This window comes from Tamandua tetradactyla, chromosome 1 (assembly GCF_023851605.1).
Source record: "Tamandua tetradactyla isolate mTamTet1 chromosome 1, mTamTet1.pri, whole genome shotgun sequence".
NCBI classification, from domain to species: Eukaryota; Metazoa; Chordata; class Mammalia; order Pilosa; family Myrmecophagidae; genus Tamandua; species Tamandua tetradactyla.
Genome location: NC_135327.1, coordinates 56,960,692 through 56,986,739, shown reverse-complemented (window position 1 = coordinate 56,986,739; position 26,048 = coordinate 56,960,692). Strand labels below are relative to the sequence as shown.

General features: G+C 47.1%; 1 protein-coding gene and 1 pseudogene across 4 annotated transcripts; both read left to right on the top strand.

The window, feature by feature from the left end:
- Positions 1–2,634: 2,634 nt before the first annotated feature.
- MAVS (mitochondrial antiviral signaling protein) lies at positions 2,635–19,052 on the top strand. Of its 4 annotated transcripts, none has more exons than XM_077116587.1 (8): positions 2,683–2,715; positions 6,119–6,187; positions 7,404–7,578; positions 9,590–9,764; positions 10,915–11,114; positions 11,567–11,729; positions 14,507–15,060; positions 15,834–19,052. In XM_077116587.1, exons 3-8 carry the CDS (start codon positions 7,462–7,464, stop codon positions 16,239–16,241), a joined length of 1,617 nt encoding a protein of 538 aa, XP_076972702.1. In that variant the 5' UTR covers positions 2,683–2,715; positions 6,119–6,187; positions 7,404–7,461; the 3' UTR covers positions 16,242–19,052. The 4 variants fall into 4 exon arrangements, with proteins under 4 accessions (XP_076972693.1, XP_076972702.1, XP_076972712.1 ...); XM_077116597.1 differs by having other exon boundaries at positions 2,692–2,715; positions 6,116–6,187; XM_077116578.1 differs by lacking the exon at positions 6,119–6,187 and having other exon boundaries at positions 2,635–2,715.
- A 193-nt stretch (positions 19,053–19,245) lies between these two features.
- Positions 19,246–25,399, top strand: LOC143680683 (52 kDa repressor of the inhibitor of the protein kinase pseudogene; annotated as a pseudogene).
- The last annotated feature ends 649 nt before the right edge of the window (positions 25,400–26,048 follow it).

Below are 26,048 nucleotides of genomic sequence, written 5' to 3'. Positions count from 1 at the left end.
AAATCATACACAATTTCTTAATGTTTAATTTTCTATGATTAAAGAGCTTACCCTATACAGATGGCAATGCTAAATAGAGAAATCCTATTATTTCCTCAGGAAAATTCAACAAAAGACTTATTAGAACTATTTGAATTTACACATTTCTGGTATATTTTACCATCTTTGCAGACAGTTTATTTTGCAGATTTAAGGAATAAAGGGTGAATCTAAAAAAAAGATCTACCTTGAATGAACTGGGTCACAACTCAATTAAAATAAGCTAGCCAGAAGGTCTCACCCACAATAGGTCTGCACCCACAGGAATGGATTAAAAGAACATTGCCTTTTCTGGGTTACAGCTTCAAACAAGCACAGCACCTTTGTGCTCCCAACAGAACAATAGCACTCCAGAGATAACTAGCAATGATTTCTATTTATGTAGATTTTCGTTTTGCCTGATTTTGAACTTTAGGAGAGTGGTAACAGGTGGCACATATTCATCTGAGTTTGCCTTCAACAGTCGTGCATCATGTGGTGGGGTTATCCGTGTTTGAGTATCAACAGTTTTTCATTGTGGTCTATATGATTCCATTATGTGAATATACTACCATTTGTCAGTCTGCTCTCTTGTTGGTGTACACGTGGATTGTTTCCTGAGTTTGGCTGTTATGAATAAAAACTGCTGTGAACATTATCTGGTGTGCATGTTTCTTGGTGGACATATACCCAGGAGTGGATTGGTGAATCACAGGGTTGACATACATTTTAACTTTAGTAAAAACTACCAAACTTTTTCCCAAATATTCTAATTTCTCTATAAAAGAGGAAGAATAAACCTACTCTACCTGGTTGTTGTGCGAGTATTTCATGGGCCCTACACTCTTAAGACCTGCCCCTGAAATAGTGGAGGCTCAATCATTGCTGCCGTCCACCCAGCAGTGGACTGCGAAGAGCATGGGGTGGGGTGGGGGTGGGGTGCCCCACAGCCTTTGGCGGAGGGGGCCTCCTGTGTGGCTCACCACCTGCTTGGCCTCTGCCCTACACCCACCCACTGGGCCACCCCTGCCTCCCGCCCAGCCTGCACACCGCCTGACTGCGCACACAGGCCTTCGTGATCCCTGAGTGTCACCTGAACATTTATTTATTTTTAAAGTTTTTATCTTTTTCATTTTTAAACAGTTTTACTTACACATCATACAATCCAGCCTGTGTATAGACATGCCTTCACCTCCGTAATCTATCTAAAGACATTTCCTTTTCTTCCACAAATAATCCATACCTCTCCCCCATACCCTCCCCTTGACATTTAGTTTTGGCATAAGGCCTATGTTACATTCACTGGAAGCATATTACAATGTCACTGTTGACATAGACCCTAGCTTGCAGTGATTGTACTTTTTCCCATATACCTTCTATTTTCAACAGCCTGCAATATTGGTGTTCATTTGTTTTCCCTCATCCAAAAACTTTTTTTTATTTGTATAGTTAATCACCATCATTGTCCACTCTAGGCATTCCTTAATTATACCTTCTCAGTCTTTACGTTCTATCTTTTCTTCCGGTGTCATATGTGCCCCCAGCCCTCCATCATTCTCATATTCAGCTTCTTTCAGTTTACTAACATTATCGTACTACAATCAGGTACTATTGTGCTATTCATTTCTGAATTTTTACAATCAGTCCTGTTGCACAAACTGTATTCCTTCAGCACCAAATGTCCCTTCTCTACCCTATTTCAATCTCCTGATAGCCTATGTTATTAACTTCAATTCTCCAAGTTTGCCCATTCATGTTAGTTTGTATTTGTGAGACCATATAGTATTTGTTTTTTGTTTCTGGCTAATTTCCCTCAGCATAATGTCCTCAAGGTTCATCTGCGTTATTACATGCTTCATAAATTTATTGTCTCACAGCTGCATACTATTTCATCGTATGTATATACCACAGCTTGGTTTACCACTCACGGTTGATGGACATTTGTACTGTTTCCATATCTTGGCAATTGTAAATAATGCTGGTATAAACATCAGTGTGCAAATGTCCATTTGAGTTCTTGCCCTCAGGTCCTCTGAATATATACCTAGTAATGGCATTACTGGATCATATGGCAATTCTATACTTAGCTTCCTGAGGAACCACCAGACTGCTTTCCAGGGCTGCCGTTTATTGAATGCCGCCTGTGTGTCAAAACTTGGGACTCATGAACCAAGGAGATTAAAGCCCCTCACCCCTCAGAGCACGGTGGAAAGAGGGAGAGCTTCACCCAGGGCATATGAGCTAGGAACTCCAAACCACCCAGAGACTCCGAGGCCCGCCGCCTGCCTCGCTTCTGGCGAGACCGCAGACTTCCCCTGGAAGTTGTTCGCGATGTACAAGGGAAGAAAATAACTTACTGCCCCAGCAGGAACTGGAACTGCACCCAGCCCGGACACCCCACGCAACCCGCCTCTCACCCCAGGCCAAGTCCCAGCCCCCATCCCACAGGCCCTCGCGTGGCCCCGTCCGCCTCCGGGCCAATAGGCACGCGGCTCCGCGCCCCTCGGCCGGGCTCCCGGCCGCCGCAGGCCAAGTCCCCGCCCCCGTCCCACAGGCCCCCACGCCGGACGCGCGGCCCCGCCCCCGCTGCCGCCAATGGGCGCGCGGCCCCGCCCCTGGCTCCGCGCCCGTCAGCCCCGCCCCGAGACTTCACGGCTGGAGGCTGCAGCTGCAGGTCGCCGGGTCCGGCCTCCAGAGGTAAGGTCGCCGACCAGGGCGCCCGGTCTCTTGGCCCAGAGACACCGAGGCCTTTCGTGGAGGTGGGCCGCGGCGGCAGGAGCCGAGGGGGAGTGGTAGTCCGCCGGACGCGCGGGCTTCGGGGCAAGGCGGCTCCGGGGAGAAAGGGTCCGGCGGCATATGGGGCTTGGGATCATGGGGGGATCATGGGGGTCCACGTGCTGCACTCACCCGCGGGCGGCGGCGCGGGGCGGCGGCTCGGGCTAGAGGGGAGCTTGGTCCGGAAGACGACGCGGCACCCAGCCTTAACTCCTCCTACTGTTCCCAGGCCCAGGGTGACCTCGTGGCGAGGCCGAGCGCGAGCCCGAGCGCGCGAGCCCGTGAAGGCGGCGGCCGCGCCTCGGGGTCTAGGGTTGACAGTTTCCCCTGTGTCCGGGAGTTCCTGGCAGTGATAACTGCATGGAAAAACACCCTCCCCTCCCTCCTCCCTCCCCGGACCTGGGTCTGGCCCAGGGACCCGGGCCAAGGATCTGAGGCCTCCTTCCTCCCGGGTGGGTGATTATTTTTTTCTTGGAATGCTCCCTGGATCGGTCAGGTTGAAAACCCTCCGCTTCTCACCCTGAACGCAAGGCCACTTCCTTTCTCTTGAATCGGGAAGGAGGTTCCAGAAAAACCCTGAATAAGACAAAAACACCGTTCTTTGTTTGGATGCCGCGAAAGCCCCGTAAACATCTGGAAGGACAGTCTGTGAACTGCAAACAGTGGCTGCCTTAGATGTCTTCAACCTCTTCCAAAAACTTTCAAGAGAAGAGAATGAGTGGAGTATCCTCCCAGGCGCACACCTACCCAATGACTTCCCTGCCCCACCAAAGTGGCCTCAGACCCTTCCTGGGCTTGAATACAGGGGGCCATGTGGATCTCACTGTGCCAACAAGGCATATGGTGTACTGCTGTGAAACATCAAGATCCGAGTTCAAATTCTCCTCCACTGGCTCGCTGTGGGACCTGACATCACTTCCTCTCTCTTGGAACCACAGGGAGAGTTAATGGAAGAACCTTAGGAGGTGCCTTTCTATAGTAGTCCCTCAATAAAGATACATAAACATTTCTTTTTGGGTTACATTGCTCTCCCCCACTTGCCCTTAAAGATGAGGTTGAGATGCAGCAGAAGAGCCTCATCTGACTCCTTCCTGGTACCTGGTGCCATAGGGAGGGAAGGAGAGAGGGGTCCATTACCCACCACAGAGTTTGCTTGTCTCCTGAAGGCCCTACTCAGTACCCCACCTCCCTGAGCTTCCTTGACCTGTCACTAGCACTCACCCTATCAGAACGTATGTAGTACACGGTGATTATCAAAGCAGGTCTTCTAATGTGAGGCTGTGGACATATAGACAGGACCACTACCCCATTTCTCATGTGGCAAGGGGCTGACTGCCTCAGCAGCTTTTACGTCCTCTGTGCAGCAACACTGTCTCCAGGAGGTCTTACCCAAGCCTGACACCCATGTTTTTACTCCAAACTGGCCCTCCCCTCTACCCCTTTCCCTTCCTGATATCCAATAACATCTCATGCTACACTTGCTCAAAACTGAGCTGCGAAGTTCCCTCGGTGCTGCTGCCTCTCCCCTGGCTTCTCTACCTTGGTCAATTACCCCACCCAGCACCCAAGAGTCATCCTCGAATCTTTTCTTTCCCTTACCTCCAACATCCAAAGACATCAGGAAGCTACCTACCCCTTGCCACCGTGACTACCATCCTGGCCATACTCATTGTGCTGGTTTGAAAGGACTTGTATACCCTAGAAAAGCCATGCTTTAATCCTAATCCAGTCTTGTGGGAACACTCAGAGAGGCGAGCCACTGTGTAGGCGCTTGGAAAGGGTGGGACTGCCACTTTCTAAAGCCCTAAAGATAAATGACTGTCATACCTTGAAACCTAATGAACTTTGCCCTACAGGTTTTCGAAACTGCTTGGATCCGGTGACCTCTGTGTTCCTTCCAATTTCTCCCTGTGGAAATGGGACTGTGTATCCTATGACTGTCCTTCCTTTGTATGTTGGCAGCAAATAACTTGTTCTGAGTTTTACAGGTCCAGAGCCAGAGGAGAGTTTTACCTTAGAACAGACCATACCTGCAGCTGACTTTGATGAGACTTTGTACTAGTTTTAACTTTGTATTGCATTTATATTGCTACTGAAATGCTTTAAGGCTTTCTGATATTGTTATGAGATGAATGTATTTTGTATATGGGAAGAACATGTCTTTTTTAGGGTCCAGAGGGTGAAATGTGCTCGTTTGAAAGGATTTGTGTGCCCTAGAAAAGCCATGATTTAATCCAAAACCAATTTTGTGGGAGCACCCTTTTCCTTTCATCCCTATTCAATAATTTAAGTTGTAAACTTGATTAGTTATCTCCAAGGAGATGTGACTCACCTCTTGTGGGTATTAACCTTTCATTAGAGGGAGATGTGGCCTCACCCATTCCAGGTGGGTTTTGATTAGTTTACTGGAATCCTTTAAAAAAGGAAGCATTTTGGAAAAAGCTTGATAATGACAGGAGAGCAACAGAGCAGGGTCATGAGAATGATGAGTGCCAGAGCCCATGCAACCAGAGACCTTTGGAGATGAAGAAGATATATGCCCCTGGGAGAGCTTCATGAAACAAGAAGCCTGGAGAGAAAGCTAGCAGACATTGCTGTGTTCTCCATGTGCTTTTCCAGTTGAGAGAAACCCTGAAACATCATGGTCCTCTTGAACCAAGGTGTCTTTCCCTGGATGCCTTACATCTGGCATTTCTATAGACTTACTTTAATTTGTCATTTCTGTGGCCTTAGAATTGTAAACTAGCAACTTATTAAATTCCCCTTTTTAAAGACTTCCATTTTGGTGTATTGCATTCTGGGAGCTAGCAAACTAGAACACCTATCGTCCATCTACTGCTGTGGCCTCCTGACTTGACACTCTGCTTCCGTCCTGGCCCCTTGACAGATATACAACTAGAGAGGTCTGTAACATAAATTAGATCCCTTCCCTGTTCAGAACCCTCCAATTGCTCCCCATTTGACTCCCAATAAAACCCAAAGCCCTTTCCTACAACACCCTACATCCTGGAACCTTCTTGACCTTGATTTGTCCTTTCCTCTAGTTTATTAAACTAAATGACTACACTAATCTGCTTTCTCACATTCCCATTTTAGGGCTCTTGCACTAGCTGTGCCTTCTACCTGAAACTCCAGTCTTCTCACAGCTGAGAAGGGCTGAGCTCAAATGTCACCTTAGAAAGGTTTCCAGTTCCAGTCACACCCTCTTCTCCAGGGCCTCAATCTCATTTCCCTGCTTTATTTTCTTACTACCCTAATATTTTACTATCTGGAATTCTTATGTATGTATGTGTTTACTGATTTGTTATCTGTCCCACCCCAGTAGAATATAAATTGGATGATGGTAGAGGCCTCCTCTTTCATTCCCTGCAGCACTCTCTGATGGGGGAGGCAGGTAAGAATAAGCCAACATGCACATCTGTAATTGCACATGGTTAAGTGCTTCATCAGCAAAAAACAGCATTTGCTTGTATTTGAGCCACTTTTAATTTCAGGTTTATAGGACTGAGGTATTGGTTTGTTGAAACATTCCCCTGTGTTACGGATGGGGAAAAGACGGGTAAGGTGCCCCAGGTCGCACAGTGAGTTCAGGTCAATGGAATGTGGTTTTCCACCATCTTTGTGGCAAGTCTTAGTGGTGGGCCTGCAGTCTTGTTCTGGGAAGAACCTGATCCTAGATGCAGAAGATCTCACTTCTCTGCCCTTCCACTAACTAGTAAGCCCGCTAAATTCAGGACACCTCATTTTCTTCATCTCTGAAGTAGGATGATTGATTCTATTATTATCATGTTATGGAGGTTTTTTGTTTGTTTTTCATATACCCCAAAGAAGCAGCACTTCTGGGTGGATCCCTCTTGTTATCAGCCTGAAGGCCTTGGTACCAGGAGGGGGGCCAGTCCACTCCTAGGCACAGCAGTTAGAAAAACATGCACAGCTGCAAATTGACTGACCTACAGAGCAGAAATGGGCCCTAGATCTTCTGGATCCAGTTCTTTTTTGGCCATCAGGTTTTGCTTCTTACTTTTTATTGTAGTGATGTATATACAACTCAACTTCCTGTTTTAACCACTTTCATTCCCCTGACCCTGGGTAACCTGTGATCTACTTTCTGTCTTCTAAGAATTTGTTTATTCTAGGTCTTTCATATAAATGAGATCATATAATATCTGTCCTTTTATGTCGGGTTTATTTCCCTTGGTATGATGTCTTCAAGGTTCATACATGTTGTAGCATGTGTCAGAACCTCATACCTTTTTACAACTGAGTAATAATCCATTGTATGTCTATATCACTTTTTTTTTTATCCACTCATCTGTTGGTGGACACTTAGGTTGCTTCAGCTTTTGGCTGTTGTGAATAATGCTATTATGAGCATTTATGTACAAATATCTGCTTGAGTTGGTGCCTTCTCTTCTTCTGGGTATATACCTAAGCATGGGATTGCCAGGTTATATGTTAATTCTATATTCAATTTTGTGAGGAACTGCCAAACTGATTTCCACTGCTGTACCGTTTTACAGTCCCACCAGCAATCAGGGGTCCCACCCTACTCTCAACCCTGCCACCCGGTGTAAGCTGTTTGATACCAGTCTTTTTTCTCTCTCTCTCAGTCTGTCTACCCTTCCTGGCGACAGAGCCCTCTCTCCTCTCTTCAAGACCTGAGCAGCGATGACGTTTGCTGAGGACAAGACCTATCAATATATCCGCCACCATCACAGCAACTTTTGCAGTATCGATGTTCTGGAGATTCTTCCTTTCTTGCCCTGCCTCACAGCAAATGACCAGGTGAGCCTGGGACTGGGCAGGGCTGTGCAGTTCAGCCCCAGCCCTGTTTCCTGCCAAGCCACAGCCTACTACTCCTTTTTCCTACTGTCCTGCCTCTTGCTTTTTGACCCTAATACTTTTCTGTTGCTTATTTATCACAAGTTCGTTTTCCTTAACTTTTAGGAGGAAGTGTGCTCACGATGTCTTTGAATTTCACTGAGCTCCGTCTTGTGTTATTTTGGTGTAGTGCCCAAATATACTGGTGGCTGGCTTTCTGAGATTTCCTGCCTTTGGTCTCCTCTCCCACTTTTATCTGAACCCTTTCTTTCCTTACCTCTGTTGTCCTTGTCCTGCTCAATTTTTCTTTTTATTTATTTTTAACTAGTAAAATATAACTAACATCAGAATCATTTTAAGTTGACAGTTCTCTGACATTAAGTACATTGTCAACATTGTTTAACTTTCACCGCTATTTATTTCCAGAATATTTCCATCATCCCAAACCAAAACTTATACCTCTTAAGCAATAACTTCCATTCCCCCCTCCCCCCACTCTGGTAACTACTCTTCTGCTTTCCATCTCTGTGATTTTGCTTATTCTAATTACCTCATATAAGAGAAATCATAGGATATTTTCCCTTTTGTGTTTGGCTTATTTCACTCAAAGTATCAGCGCTTCATTTCTTTTTATGGCTGAGCAGTATTCCAGTTATGAATATACCACATTTATCCAGATGGACATTTGGGTTGTTTCCATATTTTGGCTGTTGTAACCAATGCTGTGATGAACATTGGTGTACAAATATCTATATGAGACCCTGCTTTCATTTAATTTGGGTTTATACCTGGAGATAGATTGCCTCAGAAGGTTAAAATTCTGTTTAACCTTCTTAGAACTGCCAAACTGTTTTCCACAGTGGCCGCACTGTTTACGTTCCCACCAACAGGGTCCTAAGGTTCCTGTTTCTCGTATCCTCAGCATCCTACTGGGTGTGAAGTGGTAGTATCTCATAATTTTATTTTATATTTCTCTAATAGCTAGTAATGTTGAGCATCTTTTCATGTGCTTATTTTCCATTTGTCTATCTTTGGAGAAATGCCCATTTCCTTAATTGGGTTGTTTGTCCTTTTGCTGTTGAGTGGTCCTGTGTAATTTTGCTTCAGTTCTCCTTGTTGTGTAGCCCTGTTCTGGGGTTCAGTTTTGGGAGTTCACAGGAGCTAGGCTGCTCGAGACCCTTCAGTGCATCCTTGCATCCAGTAACTAGTGAAGTGGGACAGAAGCCTTTCCAGCCTTTAGCTCCTGTTCTCAAATTGGACCCTGGGCACCCAATGCACACCTGTCCTGTTTTCTCAGAAGCCCGGTTGCTTTCCTACCACACAGATCTGTTAGCACACAGGTTTTTGTGACTGATGGGGTTTGGCTTTTTCTTCTTGTATTTTGGGGTTCACAGAGATGACCTTGTCACTGAGTTTTGTAAATGTTTTCTGTGGGATTTTGCTCTTCCTATTTGGTTGCTCTGTTTGTGTGTGTGAATTCAGGTAAAACTGCAACACTGTCATCTTTGCACAATCTCCCTCATATTCTCATCCCCTGTTTCTTATTATTGATCCCCTCTCTTTTCCTCTTATGTTTCCTTTCATTTTCTTTTTCCTACCCCCACTTTTCTTCCTTTGCTAATCCCGAGACTTTTGCATCAAAACTGGGATCTTTCTGCCTTAATCCTGCTAGGCCTCAGTTTCCTCATCAGTGAAGTTGGGCTAATGATAGCATTAAATGAGGTAGTTCATGCACATCCCTAAACAGACGGCCGGGGACATAGTAGGAGCCTCCTTTGTGTTCGCTGCCTTTCCTGTTATTGTGGTCATTACTATTTCTCTTTCCTTCTTCATCCCTCATTCTGGGCTCTGACCCAGTTTCACTAGGGTGCCTCCCTCTCGGAGCTTTCTGGGTGCCGCCTCCGCAGCGGCCCTCCCAGGCGGGAAACAGCAGGAGCCCCCTGGCTGGAGCAGTGCAGTGGTCTGTGTCTTGCAGGATCGCCTGCGGGCCTCCTACACGCGCTTGGGGAACCGGGACACGCTCTGGGAACTCTTCAGCAACCTTCGGCGGCGCAATGGCTGGGTGGACACCCTCATCAAGGCACTGAGGACCTGTGAGCTGACTGGTCTTGCTGATGAAGTGGCTGGTGTCTACCAGAGCAACTTGCCCCGTGAGCTTCCTGCCCTGGCCCCCCTTCCTGGAACCCCTGCCTACTTCTGCTGACTTCCACTCTATCCCTTTCTCCCCTTGCCCCTGTGCCTCATGCCTTTGTCACCTTCCTTGCCATCACTCCTGGGTGTGGATCCAGGCTGAGCCACTGACTGGCCGGGCCCTTTGGCCAAGTCTTTCCATTTCCATGAGACTCAGTCTCCTCACCTGTAAAATGGAGCTGATGACAGACTGTGCCTGTCTCTTAGGGCTGGGTGGATGCTCTGCGATAACTGCATGTTGAATGCTTAACTGGGGCTCTAATATGTTCAGCAAATGGGGCCTCTTTTAATTTTCATGGAACAATGTGTGCCTCTCGGTCTTTCTTATTTCCTTTCCATCCCCTTTGCCCCTGTTAACCTTCTTTCTTTCCACTCATCTCTTTTCCTTCTTTCCTCTCACTCTTCTTTCTCCCTCAGGATTCCTTCCTTTTTCTCTCCCCTTGCCTTGATTTCCCTTAGAGCCCTCTCACCCTCTACTCCGGGACTACCCTTGATCCCTTAGACTTCCTCCCAATTTTCTTTTTCAGTTTGAGCACCAGGTCCGGGTCTGAGGGAGCAAGACAGGAAGAAATAAAATGTGATTCAGCAATGCTCTGAGCAGTGAAGGGTGCTCAGAGGACCTGGCCAGTTTCGCAGTCCTGGAGCATTCCACATTTGCTCCCAACCCTTCTGCCCCCTATTTTTAATGCTTTTCCCATGGAGATTACAGTGAAAGTCCCCAATTTGAAGGGGCTTTGGGGTGGTAGATAATGGTAGGGGTGAAGAGGCAGCACCAGGGCAGGTGTCCCTTAGTGGTGGCAGTCATGGAAGGAGGAGAAAGCCACTGGGTCCCTAGATGGGGTGACTCTGACATGGTTGGAGCCCCATGTGCCTTCCCACGTGCTCACCCCTTCCTCCCTCACTCCTACCTCTCCCTGACCTTCCTTCTCTCTCCCTCCCACTCCCCACCTTACCCCATACCCTCAGCAATGCTTGTTGCCTCTAAGGAGTACATCCTACGTCAGGACACTTTAGGAGCAATGGGGGGTCTGTACCATGGACCCAGAGTAGAGGAAGGGGGTGTGAAGGAGGTTTACTCCTCCTTGACATTGCTGTTTCTTTGTCTTCCAGGGATCTCAAACCATCCTCCGTCCTCACTGGAGCCACCGCCAGTCCCTGCTGAGTATAGAGAGGGCCTTCCACACACTGCTGAGAGGGCTTTCTCCACACCCTCTGCGGCCCCCAGCACCCCCTTCAATGGCTGTGGAGAGGAGGAACCAAGTTACTCCAAGCCTGTCCAGGACTCCTGGCCTCCAGAGTCCCTGGTAGAGGTACGGCCTCACAGTCTACCTTGGGCCATCAGCTTTTACATTGCTTCCCAGCCTTCTGGAAGCGCTGCCGTGCCCCCCTCCCCCAGCCCCACCTGTCATACCTAATCTCTGCCTGGAAGCGCCAATGCCTCCCCACCGTGAATCTGTCCCAGATCACTGCTTAGGCCTTCACCTGTGGCAGCCTCCACTCCTTGCCATCCACCAGTAGTGGGGCCACAGTTTTGAGGTCCACACAGGTGGATAGGGATTGTGGTATGGTGTGTGTTTTTTCTCTGAAGCAGATGCAAGGCTGCCTGTGGATGGGGGTCTGACAATGACCAGGGCCCAGGCAAAGATTCCATCAGTTCCTGAGCCCCATGTGTGGGCGGAGGCCTGTGGGAGCTCATAAGAATAAGATCCTTTGCTAGTTCCTGGGAGAAGTTGCTGCCTAATTCACATTTTCCCTCTTACAGAGTTCAGAAGAGGCCCAGCAGACAGGCAGCTCTGGGGCTGTCCTGCCCTCTCCCCACAATCCCTCCTCGGACCTGGCAGCCCTCCCTCGGGAGCCATCAGGAGCAAGACACAGACCTGGGCATCAGGAGCAAGACACAGACCTGGGCAGTACCCAGACTGCAGGTCTGTATGGAACCAGGAGTTACAGGGCTTCTCTGACCTCCCAGATGAGATGGAGGATTAGAGTTGCCCCCTGACTTTCTTGTTCAGAAGACAAGGGTGGGAATAAAGAGAATTCATTCTAGAAACAGCCAGATGTACTGGTTAGCATTTGCTGCATAACAAACCACCTCAAAATTTAGTACCTTAAAATACAACCATTTTTAAATGATTATATATATATTTTGTTTGTTTATGTGTCACAACCATTTCTTTAGCTCATGGTTTTGTGAGTCAGCAGTTTGGGCTGGCTCAGCCAGGCAGTTCCACTGGTAATGGCTGGACTCCCCCTTTTTTCCATGGTCAGCTTGGTGCCTGTGCTTCTGGCAGTTGGCTGAGGTACCTTGGTTCTCTTCCAGGTAGTCTCTCATCCTACACAGACAAGCCAATCTTATAGCAGCTAGGCAGAGAGCCCTGAGGGATGGGAGAAGGGGCCTCCTGAGGCTTAGTCTCAGACTGACACAATGTCACCCCTGTCTCATTTTCTTTTTTTCCATTCATTTTTTTTAAAAATATTTTTGTTGATAAATCTTAATATACAAACATGCAAATATTCTTAACATATAGACATTCCATACGTGGTGCACAATCAGTGGCTCACAATATCATCACAAAGTTGTGTATTCATTTTTTGAACATTTGCATCACTCCAGAAAAAGAAACAAGAAAAAAGAAAAACCTCAAACATACCAGACCCCTTATCCCTCCCTCTCATTGACCATTAGTGTTTCCATCTACCTAATTTATTTTAACCTTTGTCCCCCCATTACTTGTTTATTTTTTATCTATATTTTTTACTCATCTGTCTGTACCCTAGATAAAAGGCCTATTTGCATTTATTGATGTCATGCGATGGATAGCTGAGGCCTCATTCTGGCATCTTACTTGATATTATGCATTTGATTTTTTTTTTTTTTTTTTTTTTTACCCCTGCCTCATTCTATGGCCAAAGCATGTTACAAGGCCAGCACAGATTCAAGAAGTGGGGAAATATACTCCTTCCCTAGATGGGAGGACTGACAGTGTCGCATGGCCAAGGATACAGGGAGGTGGGGAGAGTTAGGATCATTTGTGAATTCTACCAAAGGGATTAGCCAGGTCCGGGGAGGGGGGGTTGGAGGAGGAGGAGTACAGGACTGGGTCAGTCATAGGCAGGGGAACCCTTCAGACACTGCCCCACCCCAGCAGATCACTTAAATTTCTCAGCTCGCAGGGGACATCTGGTCTCCCTTCTCAGGAATATATCGTTGTCCATCCTGAGCCCCAGAGTGGCATCTCTCTGCTCTACTGCTTCCCAAACTGTTAAATGTGACACTGATGCCCGTCCAGCTGTCAGTCATCCGTGATGGCCACAAGGCACATCAGCAGTTAAAAGCTCAGAGAAGCCGTCTTAGTGCCCCATGCTCATGTCACCCCAAAACTGTTCCCCAGTTACTCATTTGAATTTTACAGTGTCAATTTGCCATGGAATCCCTTTCAGAAATTGCTGCTTTGGGCCAGGAAGGCCAGGGGCACTTAGATTTTAAAATGTTTGTGGACATAGGTCCTACAAGAGTCTTTGGTATTAGATTTGGGGGACGCATCCGATTCATCTCACCACACACCCTCCCACCTTTGTCAGTCCAGGGGGAGTTCTGATGAACCCAGCTTTAAAATGAGCTATCACCACCTGCTATCGCCTCCTGCTTCCCCCAGGCAGGCCCTCCTCTCAGAGGTGGTTTTGTCTTTGCCTTACCCACTCCCACCCCCAATCCCTTAGGTCTCCTAGGAGATTTGCACACACTGGTGGCTGACTGGGCCTCCGGTCCCACATGACTGGTGTAAGCTGCTCTGCTTGAGTCACCTCGCTGCCCCTTGCCCTGATCTGGGATTGCTCCAGCTGCTGTTGGTGGGGGAAAGGATGGCAGTAGGGAAGAGCTTGCAGAATCCCACCAGGCTGAAGAGAAGGAAGAAAAGTCAGACACAGCAGGAAAAGGGGGTATCTTAGTTTCTTGGCTGCTAAAACAAATCCATACAAGAAGTTGACTTAAACAATGGGACTTTATTGGTTCATAGTTTTGAGGCTTGGATAAGTCCAAAACCAAGGTGTGAGCAAGGTGATGCTTTCCCCCTGAAAGGCTGGCTGCTGCTCATCCCTCGGTCCTTGGTTCCTTCACATGCCTGTGCATGTGGTGGCGTCTTCTTTCTCTTCTAGATTCCATTGACTTCCAGCTTTTACTTTTCTACCTGGCTTTGTCTTCATAAAGCCTCCAGTAATAGGATTAAGGCCCAACTCATTCATACTCAAAAAGTTTATTTCCAGTGGGTTCTCTCCCACAGGGATGTGTTAAGATTATATTTTTTTCTGGGGTGCCTGATTCAGCCTACCATGGAGGTGTTCCTGGCAGGAGAAAAAAGGCAGAGAGGATAGTGAATCATGCTCTCCAAGCTCCTAGGTGCTGTTAGAGCTAGGACCCATTTCACTCTTGTGAGAGAACAACTTTGAGGCCCCAGGTCAAGGCATAAGAGCAGGCAGGACCCAAGGATGTGCTTCAGCCATTGGGCCTTCAGGGCTGTTTGCATACCAAAAGGGCTGTGGTTTCTCCTCCCTGGGCAGGAGATTGGGAGCCCTGAATGCAGCAGGGGTGGTGTGGCTTAGGGCAGAGGGATCCTTCTCCAGCCCTCTGATCCCAATGCACCTGTGATTTTGAGATAGTAATTATGTGGGTTTTGTGTTTCTACTTTTGTTTCATCACTTGTAGGCATGGCCTCCAGTCATACACCACCTTTACCCCGTGGGCCTGTGTCTCCATCTGTCTCCTTCCAGCCTCTGGCCCGCTCTACTCCTAGGGCAAGCCACTTGCCTGGACTTCCAGGATCAACACCTGGCACCTCCTCCTTACCTCCTGTGAGCTTGGCTTCTACAGGGGTTGCTGATGACCAAGCCGAGGCTATCATCTTCCCCAGTGAGGCAGAGTTGCTCACCAGCTCTATGACTGCCAGCAGGGCACCCTCTAAGGTGCCTACCAGCCTGATGCCTGGGAACACAGTGCCTTCCAAATTGCCTGTTAACTCAGCACTTTCCAACACAGCACCCTCCAAGGTGCCCACCAGCTCAAAGATCCCTGGTACAAAGCCCTCTAATGTGCCCACCAGCCCGGCCTTGTCCAGGTTGCCCACCCACTCAACGCGTGTTGGCACAGTGCCTTCCAGAGTGCCCGCTGGCATAGGGTCTGACCAAAGGGTGCCCATTAGCACAGGGCCCAGTGCAGCCAACATGATGCCCACCAGCAGGAGCAGCAGCAGACCAGAAGAGGTGAGTCCCCACTGCTCCTTGCAGTGATCCAGGCCCCTTCCCACTAGGGGAGCTTGCCTATGTGACCCTGTCCTTGGATCCTTCCCCAGTCCCCATTCTGTCCCCTTCCTGGGCTGGTCAGCTGAGAACCAGCCTCATTCAGATCCACAGAGCTAAATATGGATGCCTCAGGGCGGCAGACATAATAGTCATCTGCTTAAGCTGTTTGGAGCTTATAGCTCCAGGTCAAGTTTAGCAATTCCATTTTACAGATGAGCAAGCAAGGTTACTTGGGAGCAGCTAGTGAGTGAGGGGCAGAGCGGAGTGGCCTGTCTGGCGATGCTTCCTCTTCACCACTAGGATATCTGATGTGCCTGTCTGTGACCAGGGCTGGCAGACAGCAGTCCCTGCTGTAAAAGCCACTCTGACCCAGCAGCCCCCATTGCCACTCTTAGCCCTCATATCTAATCCCTCTGCTGCTGTCTGCCCTTGAAACCAAGTCATACCCAGGCAGAACGTCATGCAAGGTAGGAGTGGTCTCCCAGGGAGCAAGGGGAGGGCTGCCCTGGAGGGGTCATCATTGATGGTGCTACAGGGCCTTGACCCTTCCTCCTTGCACAGTCAAAGTGGTTTCCCAGGAACCAGTGGCCCCAGGGGCTTTATGGGATGGGAATTGCGGCCACTGCAGTGCTAGTTGGAAGAATTGCAGTGCCTTGGCCTGGGAATGGGCCACCCAATGTGGCTTGTCTCCCCACTATCCCCAGTCCCATCCATTACCTCTTTTTCTTTCCCAGGAGATCCCAGCGGCTCCAGCACCTGCAGGTGCCAGAGGCACCTTGGAGATCTATACCTCTGGGCTGGGAACAGAGCTGAGCATGCCTGGAGTGCTGGTATCCCGGGAGGACAGTCAACCGTTCTCAGGCTGCTCTGAGGACCTCGCCATCAGCTGCAGCGACTCCCTAGATGCAGGGCCCAGTAACACTCCGGAGGTCCCCCTGGGCACCTTTGGGGTTCAAGTGGCTGAGCGTCCCAATGCTGACCTCCTGAAGGGCCACCCTGGGCCGGGTCCCACCATGCAGCTCCCAGAGGAGGAGGTGCTCTGCAGCAGGACTTTCTTCCCTGCGTGGCTTGGGGTGGCAGCAGCCGGGGTACTCCTGGCCACTACCCTGACCTTACTATACCGGCGGCACCTGCACCACTGAAGTCCCTTGGGCCCTTCACTTCATATCTGCTCCCTCTGCAGTTGCACCTGGCCCTCCCTCTTGTCACTTTCGTGGGGCTCTCAGGGGCTGGGTCTGTGGGGAAGAAAGGCTGCTTGCCAGTACTCAGGACTGCAGGCCTGGTGGGAGGCCATGCTGTTGCTGGCCCAAGTCCTGGGGGTCAGCATATGGTTTTCGGTTTGTGCCTTTTGTGAGTCCCTTACCATCCTCAACTTTCTGGGCTCTTTGGCTGCCCTGTGGACTCCAAAACCTTGCCCACCTGGCAATCTGGTCCCACTCCCCTGTCCTCAGGAGGAAATGCCTCTTTCAGGCCTTGTCCTTGAAATGGATATCCCTGACCTCCCGGGAGAGTCAGGAAGTGCCGCTGAACAATGCATGGGGATTAGCAGCACCACCCCCATATCCTGCCCAGAGTTGGCAGCTGGTAGGCCTGAGGGCAGTTGTGCCCATTGGGGAACCCCACAGGACCTCACCCCTACCCCCTGCAGCCTAAGGCTATGAGATTAGAGTGGGTGGGAGGGGCAGGGGAAGTGCCTCCCAGTTTCCTCCCCAACCAGGTGGCTTGGGAGGTCCAGGAAGCTCAGGACAGATGCCAGGTCTAAGAATCACCTTCCAGAGCTGGCACCAGCCCTCATCTCCATCTCCAACTTCCTCACCCCATCTTTCTCCTTGGTCCCTCTTCTGGTCTCTATCCTCCTCTTCAGCTGTCTGCACGGTTAGGGAAGGAGTGCCTGCCCTCGATTAAGCTCAGGGAGAGGTTTTGATTTCAGCTCCACTCCTTCCTGGGCTGTGGAGTCTTGGCCAGTTTTCCATCTTCTCTGGTTTTGCTTCCCAGTGTCGACAGTATCACAACTCTTCCTTCACTGGGTTCTTCTGAGATTGAAGCATACATATGCTTGCCAAGTGCCTGACCCAGAGAAAGTGGCCACTAAATGATTGTCCCACCTCTCCCTTGCTTGAGCTGGTAGAGATGAGGGCATGAAAGGCAAGGAGCACAGAAGATAAGGTCTGTACCCTGCTCTGCTTCTCACCAGTTCTGTGATCTTGGATAAGGTATTAACTTCTTTGTGCTTCAGTTTTCTCATCTGTAAAATGGGGATACATAGTAGTGTGTTGTGAGGATTAAATGAATTTATCTGTGTGAAGCTGAAACTGGTGCCTTGCATTTACTAAAGGTTGGATGTGTGCGATGGTGACACTGTTGGGGTATGGAGGACTGGCTCTTCTGGCTCCATCTCTGGAGGCAGAGGCAGAGACAGACCCTGACCTTCTCTACTCTACAGTTGCCCCCTCATTTTAATGTGTGCCTTGGAAAATTGTTGGGAGGGAGGAGTGTCCACTGGGGCAGCTATGCATGGTGGGCTGGGGTGTTCTCCCCTACCCCCAGCAGCCAGATGAGCCCCCTTCCCCTGCTCAGCTCACCTGTGGGCTGAAAAGGAGCTACATTTACACCAGAGACACTGGCAGGGGCAAAGGGAGAGGAGGAGGAGACAATATGCAGCCCCCAAAAATGATGCTCCAATGGTGAAATTTTTTTTTAATAAAACTAACAATATACTTAGAACCACCAAAAATGGGTATCTTAAATGAGCTTAACCATTGGCATATTTAAATAAAGTATCCATATAATCTCCAGTGGTGGGATTTTGAACATGGTAACCAACCATTGTGGAAGATGCCTTTGGTTTAGATGTGGAGGAACTGTCAGGTGTCTGGGGCATGGCTTTCCGCTGCAGGAGGGAGTGTGCAGGAGGAAGCAGGTGGGTTGCTTGAACGGCTTGGGTGATGTGGAGGCCAGAACCCAAGGAAGAGCGGGAGCACCTCTGCCCTCTGTGGGGCAGGCAGTCTTGGATACTTGGGACAGCATACCTCACCTTCAGTTGAAGACTGGGGTAAAACCAGAGAGCCCAAAACCATCCTGACTGCTTGGGGCAGACTTAACCTCCAGCAAAGGTACCTGCATACAAACCTCTGTCCTGCTGAAACAATCTCCCTTAAGTCACATGCGCCTCCGCTGCTGCTCTCTCCCAGAGAAACTTATGAATCCTGCTTGACAACCTCTGAAGCTGGACCAATGCCACCCCATCACCTTGTTTCCCTTGCAGAATGCTTGGATTGTTTTACCCTGCCAGACCTCAAATTAATTGCTTCTTTAAAAAAAAAATCACTTAAGGATTTCAAACACACAAAAGCAGTGAGAGTAGGATAAGCTTCAATAAAGATAGATTCTAGGCCAGTCTCGTTTCATCCCTGTCTACCTCCCCTTTTTCTGTACAAGTTCTAGAGAATGAAGTGTTCAGAAAACCTAGGGGAGAGAGTAAAGAGATAATGATACTTAATTCAATACATGATACTGGATGGGATCTACAAACGGAGGAGAAAAGGCTAAAAGGGACGTTACTGGGACTTAAAACTTTAGAATATAGAATGTAAGCTTTATTCAATGTCGAATTTATTGAACCTGAGAACTCAAGACGATTACATAAGTGAACATCTTTGTTCACAGGAAATGTACATGAAAGTATTATATTTTCAAGAAGTATGATGTGTGCAACCTCTCAAATGTTCAAAGAAGATGATGATAGGTAGGTAGGTAGGTAAATAGATAGCAGACAGACAGATAGCAAGGAAGAATGAATGATACAGCAAATTTGCAAAAGTGTTAAAATTCGTGGATCTGAATATGGAGGGGTGGGTTGCTGGAGTTATTTGCGTAGGATTTGTATTATTTTTGTAACAGTTATGAAAGTTTGAAATTACTTCAAAATAAAAAGTTAAAAAAAAAGAAGAAAACCAAGGGGCAGACATGTTTGGAGGATTTCGTGGCAAAGGTCCTCTGTTTTTCCCAATGCAGCAGTAGTTAACAGGTGCTCCCCTCTTGGTTTCTCAGCCTCTGCAGGTGACATCCCTTTTCTGGAACCAGATCAAAGTGTGAACAGTCCTGGACTCCCTGGCTTACCAAGAAGGGACTGAAGGAGGTCCCTCCATGGCCAAGGTCCCTGAAGATGCCTGGCTGCTGCACTGCTGCTTCCCCAGACTGGTGATGATTGATGGGTATTGTCCCTATTGCACAGGGGCCTTCCTTTAGACTGACAGCCCTCCCAGCAGGCAGAAATTCCCAGACCCAGCAAGATTCAAACCCTGCAGCAGATCTCCTGCTTCTATCTCCTGGGAATGGAGTCCTTCAGACTCTCAGGGCCCAGGTTTCCATAGACTCACTGCCACTCAGCTGATGGCTTAGAAAAGCCCCTGGTTCAGTGCTCTTACACTGGAAGCACACCTCCCCCCACGGGTGGAAGTCATATAATCCCTGTGCTCAGCCCTCTGTGCCCTTTCCCTTTAGCCTAGCACCTCCAAGTCCATACACAGTCCTGGGTCTTGGTCACCCTGAGCAGCTCTCTCTTCTGGCTGCTGCTGCTGCTCCCAGTGGCAGACATAAAGGTCATGGCCATCATTGCCCCCACTCACCACAGGCCCTTGCTGCATGACAGGCACTTTGTATATTAGCTCTGGTAGTCCTCACACCAGCCCTATGAAAGAGGTCCTATTACTGACCCAGTTTCCCACTGGTCTAGAAGACTGGGAGGGAGAGAGTCCTGGAGGAGCAATATAAGGGAGGACTAATTCCCAGGCCCAGAGCTGGAATTGTCTTGTGCTAGTGAGCTACAGCTAATTCAGGTATCTGGAGCCTGGTACCCCATTGAAAGGGAGATTTTTAACCTTGTTTTAGTTTCTTAGGCTGCTTAAAGCAATACCATGAAACAGTTCCACTTAAGCAATGGGAACTTATTCACTTACAGTTAGAGTCTGGGAAAATGTTCAAATCAAGGCATCATCAAAGCAATGTTTTCTTTCTGACTGGCTGCCACCTGCCAGTGATCCTTGGCTCCTCTGCCACATAGCAGTGCACATGGTGGCTTCTGCTGGTCTCTCTCCCTTCTCTTCTTGCTTTCATTGCTTTCAGCTTCTTGCTTCTGTGGCTTTCTCTTTCTCTCTCTGTATTTATTCCATTTATAAAGGACACCAGCAAGAGGATTAAGACCCATCTTGAATGAGGTGGATCACATCTTAACTGAAGTTGCCTCATCAAAAAGGTCCTATTTAAAATGGGTTTATACCTATAGGAATGGATTAAATTTAAGAACATGTCTTTCTGTGGTATTTTCAGCTTCAAATCACTATCTGCCAACACATATCTGCCTGGTGTGCCAAGCTCTGCCATTTGCTAGAACCCTGTATTTATATGCAATAATATGATTAATATAGTCTCAGGGAGGTGGTAACAATATGATTGTAATCATTGTGCATGTACCCAGGCTCAGTGGCTAAGACTGGATGAGGCAGGGTAAGGGAGCACCAGCCTAAAATCCCAGGCATCCGCAGGCCAGTTTGGTTTAGCAGATGTCATAAAAGGATTCCCTTGTGCTGGTCCAAGCCCTAAGATGTCGAAGATACCATGCATACCTTCAAATGGTTGGTAATATATGGTGGAGACAGACTTTCATATCATTCTCATTATTTATGCAACAAATATTTATTTTGCACTTACTTTGCACACAGCCCTGGGTTAGGCTATGTAGACACAGAATAAATAAAGCAAAGATCCCACACCAAAAGCCCCTTCCCACTATCCACTATCTCTAATACATAAGTGAGTGATGTAATAGGGTATTCTGGGAATGTGGGGAGGTGGTAGGGGGAACAAGGCTTATTTTGATTTGCTATAACTATTAATATTTATAATAACTAAAGCCAGGAAAAATTACCACTTAGAGTCTCTATGGAATAAGAAAATTTTAAAATTTAAATCTACAAAAACACCCATTAGAAAGGCTAAAATGAAAAAGTCTGACAAGATCAAGTGTTGGGAAAGATAGGGAGCAACTGAAATGCATAAGCTTTTGGAGGAATGTAAATGGTATAACCCCTTTGAAAACTAGTAGTATCTACTAAAGCTAAATATATATGCATATCTATTACGAAGCAACAGAAAAGAGAGCCTATGCCCACGAAGAGATAGGTCCAAGAAATAGGTCCAAGAGTATTTCTAACAGCACGGTTCACAATAGCCCCAAACCGGAAAGAGCCCAAATGTCTATCCACGGTAGAATGGCTATATACTGATTTATCAATACTAGTATATGGCCATGATTAGGAATGAAACTATAGCTGCACACAACATGGCTACATCTCACAGGGTGTCCTTACATGAGAGATACACACAAAAGAGTACATGGCTTATGATTTTATTTATATAGAAAGTACAGAAATAAGTAAAATTCATCCATGGCATTAGAAGTCAGGAGAGCCCTCCTCGGCCCCGACGGGGAGGCGGGGAGGGGAGGGGAGGACTGGGCCGGCCGGCGGGCAGGCCACCACGCCGGACCTCTGCGCTGCCCCCAGCTGCACGGGGAAGAGCACGCAGTCCCACCTGGCCTTCTTCAGGTTCCCGCGGGGCCGACCAGATGCCAGAAGTGGGTGGAGAATTGAAGGAGAGCAGACTTGGCAGATAAAACACCCGATCAGCTAAATAAACGTTATCGGTTAGGTGCCAAACACTTTGAGACCTCTGTGATCTGTAGAACTATATATTATGCAGAGGCATCAGAAAACTAAAGAATGATTGGGTTATTTTATTTCTCAAAATTAATTGAAGCAGATACCTGTGGAGTCATCAGGAGAGTCCTTATAGACAGTTCTTCGAGATAATGCTATGCCAACAATATCTGATCTTACCAGGCATTTGAACAATCCACATTGTAGACACAGGAAACCAATAAAAGAATTGCATGAAGATGAAATCAGGAGACTGAAATGGAAAAAAAAGTTGATGAAACTTCTGAACAGGAACAAAAACATAAAGAAACAACAGCAATGCTCAGAACCCAAATGCAGGAGAAGGAGGTAAAGAACAGGATGAAAATATTTTACCTTTAACCCTCGAAGAGAAGGAAAACAAAGAATACCTAAAATCTTTATTTGAAATTTTGATTCTTACGGGAAAACAGAACACACCTCTGGATGGCCATGAGGCCGATGAACCTCCCGAAGTCTCTTCACTCCTGGTAACTTCCAAGCACTGCTGGAGAGCCGAGTAAATTCTGGGGAGGAGGGTCTGAGAAAGCACTTGAGACAACAGCAGTTAACACATTGTTCTGTTCAAAAACACAGCAGAAGCAGATGCTGGAGACACGCGGGAGCTGCATTCGGGAAGGAGCTCCCAGGGAAGTGAGAGACTCACATTTCTTTCCAACGATCACTGATGATGCAGCAGACAGAGCAGGGGAAGAGCACCTGCCTGTGCTGGTGAGGTCTGCGGATGAATCTCATAACCTGAGAGAGGAATTTATGGGATTCCTCCTTTATGAAGCAGATGCAGAAATTTGGGATGTGAAATTTCACACAACAATAACTGAGAAATGGGGACTAAACATGGAATACTGTCGTGGACAGGCTTACATTGTGTCCAGTGGATTTTCTTCCAAAATGAAAGTTGTTGCCTCCGGACTTCTAGAGAAATACCCCCAAGCTGTCTACACACTCTGCCCTTCCTGTGCCTTAAATATGGGGTTAGTAAAATCAGTGCCTGTTATGGGACTATCTGTTGCATTGGGAACAACTGAGGAAGTTTCTTCTTTTTTACATCAATCACCGCAACTACTTTTAGAACTTGACAATGTAATTTCGGTCCTTTTTCAGAGCAGTGAAGAAAGGGGTAATGAACTGAAGGAAATTTGCCATTCTCAATGGACAAGCAGGCATGATGCTTTTGAAATTTCAGTGGAACTCCTGCAAGTGCTTGTTTTGTATTTAGATGGAATAAATAGTGACACAAATATTAGCTGGAATAACTGTATGGCTGGCCGAGCATTTGTACTCTGTTGCGCACTAACAGATTTTTATTTCATTGTTACCGTTGTTGTTCTTAAGAATGTCCTGTACTTTACAAGAGCCTTTGGGAAAAATCTCCAGGGGCAAAACCTCTGATGTCTCCTTTGCAGCTAGCAGCTTGACTGCAGTGCTGCATTCACTAAATTAAGTGATGGAAAATATTGAAGTTTATCATGAATTTTGGTTTGAGGAAGCCACAGATTTGGCAATCAAACTTGATATTCATATGAAACTTCCTGGTAAATTCCACAGAGCTCAGCAAGCTAACTTGGAATTTCAGTTCATCTTGGAGAGTTACTGTAAGGAAACCCTAAGTGTTCCACCAGTGGAGCACAGTATTCAGGAACTTAAAGATATATTTTCAGAACAGCACCTCAAAGCTTTTAAATGCTTCTCTCTGGTACCCTCTGTCATGGGACAGCTCAAGTTCAATAGTCAGAGGAACACCATGCTGACATGTACAGAAGTGACTTACCCAATCCTGACACACTCTCAGGCGAGCTGCATTGTTGGAGAATCAAGTGGAAACACAGAGGAAAAGATACAGAGCTTCCATCCACCATTTATGAAGCCCTCCATCTGCCTGACATCAAATTTTGTCCTAATGTTTATGCTTTGTTGAAGGTCTTACGTATTCTTCCTGTGATGAAGGTTGAGAATGAACGCTATGAAAATGGACGAAAGCGTCTCAAAGCATACCTGAGGAACACTTCGAAAGACCAAAGGTCAAGTAACTTGGCTTTGCTTAACATAAATTTTGATACAAAACATGATTTGGATTTGATGGTGGACACATATATCAAACTCTATACAACTAAGTTAGAGCTTCCTACGAGTAATTCAGAAACCATTGAAAATACTTAAAAGACTTTTAAAGCACGTTTTCATCTTACATTTGGAGAAGCTGTGAGATGTATGTAAGCTGCTTAATCACTGACTTTTTGCCTATAGGTCTCCCATTGAATACATTAGTCATTAATAATCTACCTATTTAAAGGGCCCCTGTTTGAACTCTCATGCTTTGAAGACCCATCTTTCTTCCAGAAGATAGCATTGAAAGTGCCACGTTTCATTTTTGCGTGATCTTTGTTAGTGGCACTCTGAAATTACTTTAAGTCATTTTAGGCATAACATTAATCATCACTGTGGATCCAATTGTCAGTCCAGTTGTCAGTACTTTGAAGAAATAAATTTTAAGGAGATGTGGAAGGAAGGAATGCATTTTGTAGAATGTTAAAATGAGGCTCACAACTGACCTTTAACTAGTAGGACTTTTAAGTATGTTGTTAAGAATTTTAATTGGGTGATTGTGATTGTGGAAACCTTGTGTCTGATGCTTCTTTTATCTACCTTGTCAACAGACGAGTAGAACATATGGAATAAAAATAAGTAATGGGAACAAATGTTAAAATAAATTTAGTTTGAAATGCTAGTGATCAATGAAAGGGAGGGGTAAGGGGTATGGTATGTATTATTTTTTTTTCTGTTTTCGTTTTATTTCTTTTCTGAATAGATGCAAATGTTCCAAGAAATGATCATGATGATGAATATGCAACTATGTGATGATATTGTGAATTACTGATTATATATGTAGAACTGAATGATCAAAGTAGGAATGTTTGCGTTTGTTTGGTGTTTTTCTGGTATTTAAAAAACTTTTTAAAAAAAGAATTTGAATTGGACAGTTAAAGGAATTACCAGAGAGTGAGAGAAACTGAGCTCGCCAAGCAAAGATTACAGTGTAGATTTTGTCTTCATCAAATGAACCTAAAGGAACAAGTTACAGTTAAAGTTTGAATGCCCTTTTCCACATCTGGTTGTTGCTGTTTACATTCCTTTGTTGAGCCTACACCTTCATAAGCTTTTTAGCAGGTATGTGTTGAACACTTCTGTTTCATGGTCAAGACAGAATGAGAAGCCATGAATACTGATAGCTGATTTGTCTGTTCTCCTCTATCTCCATGACTGTATCTACTGCCTCACCTTGATTTATAAGCAAAACCTGGGAAGCCTACAAAAATAAGTGTTTTGTGGTCTATCTAGGAATAACACAGAAAATATTGTTGTTATTTTTGGTGAAGAAAATCAATTTTGTACAGTTTATTTCAATCTAAATAAAATGTGAATTTTGTTTAAAAAAAAGCCAGTAGAAAGATTACTTTGTGAGGGTAGGGAGTTGGTTTCACCACCACGTTGGGTTTGTTTCCATACTTCCTGTTGGCAATGTGGATAATAAATGTGGACACCCAGATGAGGACAGAGGCTATTTATTCAGAGCTAACTATAGCAAGGACTTAGCCATCATCTCTGGCATTTGCAGGGACTCAAAGGCAGGGAAGGGTGCGGGAAAGCTTTATATTGCAAGAAAGGGAAAAAGGGAAGACTTTCAGTGCCCACTGACTGGAGGTTGCTGGCCGGGCAGCGGGAGGCGGGCTAATTAGAAAAGGAGCACCTATTGGTTGGTTTGGGGAGGATATTTGGCCTGCTCTGGTTGGGGGCGGGGCGGGAGGAGGGGGCAGGGACTGCCGGTTCGGGGCGCTGAGGGTGTGGTCTGGCTTCCTTGTCTTCCCAGGCTGGTAGCTGCGGAGGTTTCCGGTCAGCGTCGTGCTGTCACGTGCGGTCTGGCCATTGTCCGTTTGTATATTGCGCCTCTCTGAGGAGCGGGTCTGGAGTCCAAGAGGGCCTCTGGCGATGGCATGGGAGGCGGGGCGGCACACCCTGCGTCCTCCAGGCCCGCCCGAGGCTGCCTCTGGTGCGGCCCACTGCTGGAGGGCTCTGCTCCCAGCCTTTGCTTGGCTGCTGCACCTGCCAGGTGTTCTTTTTTAAGGCCTGCTTAAAGCCCAGCTCCCCCGGGGAAGCCTTCTTTAATTAGACCCCTCTGATTTGTTAGACTTCCTA

Coding starts and splice junctions, on each gene's coding strand:
- MAVS (XM_077116578.1), top strand. CDS start 7,462: ATGACGTTTGCTGAGGACAAGACCTATCAATATATCCGCCACCATCAC. Junction 11,115..11,566: donor CTCCAGAGTCCCTGGTAGAG/GTACGGCCTCAC, acceptor TCCCTCTTACAG/AGTTCAGAAGAGGCCCAGCA. Junction 15,061..15,833: donor GCAGCAGCAGACCAGAAGAG/GTGAGTCCCCAC, acceptor TTTCTTTCCCAG/GAGATCCCAGCGGCTCCAGC.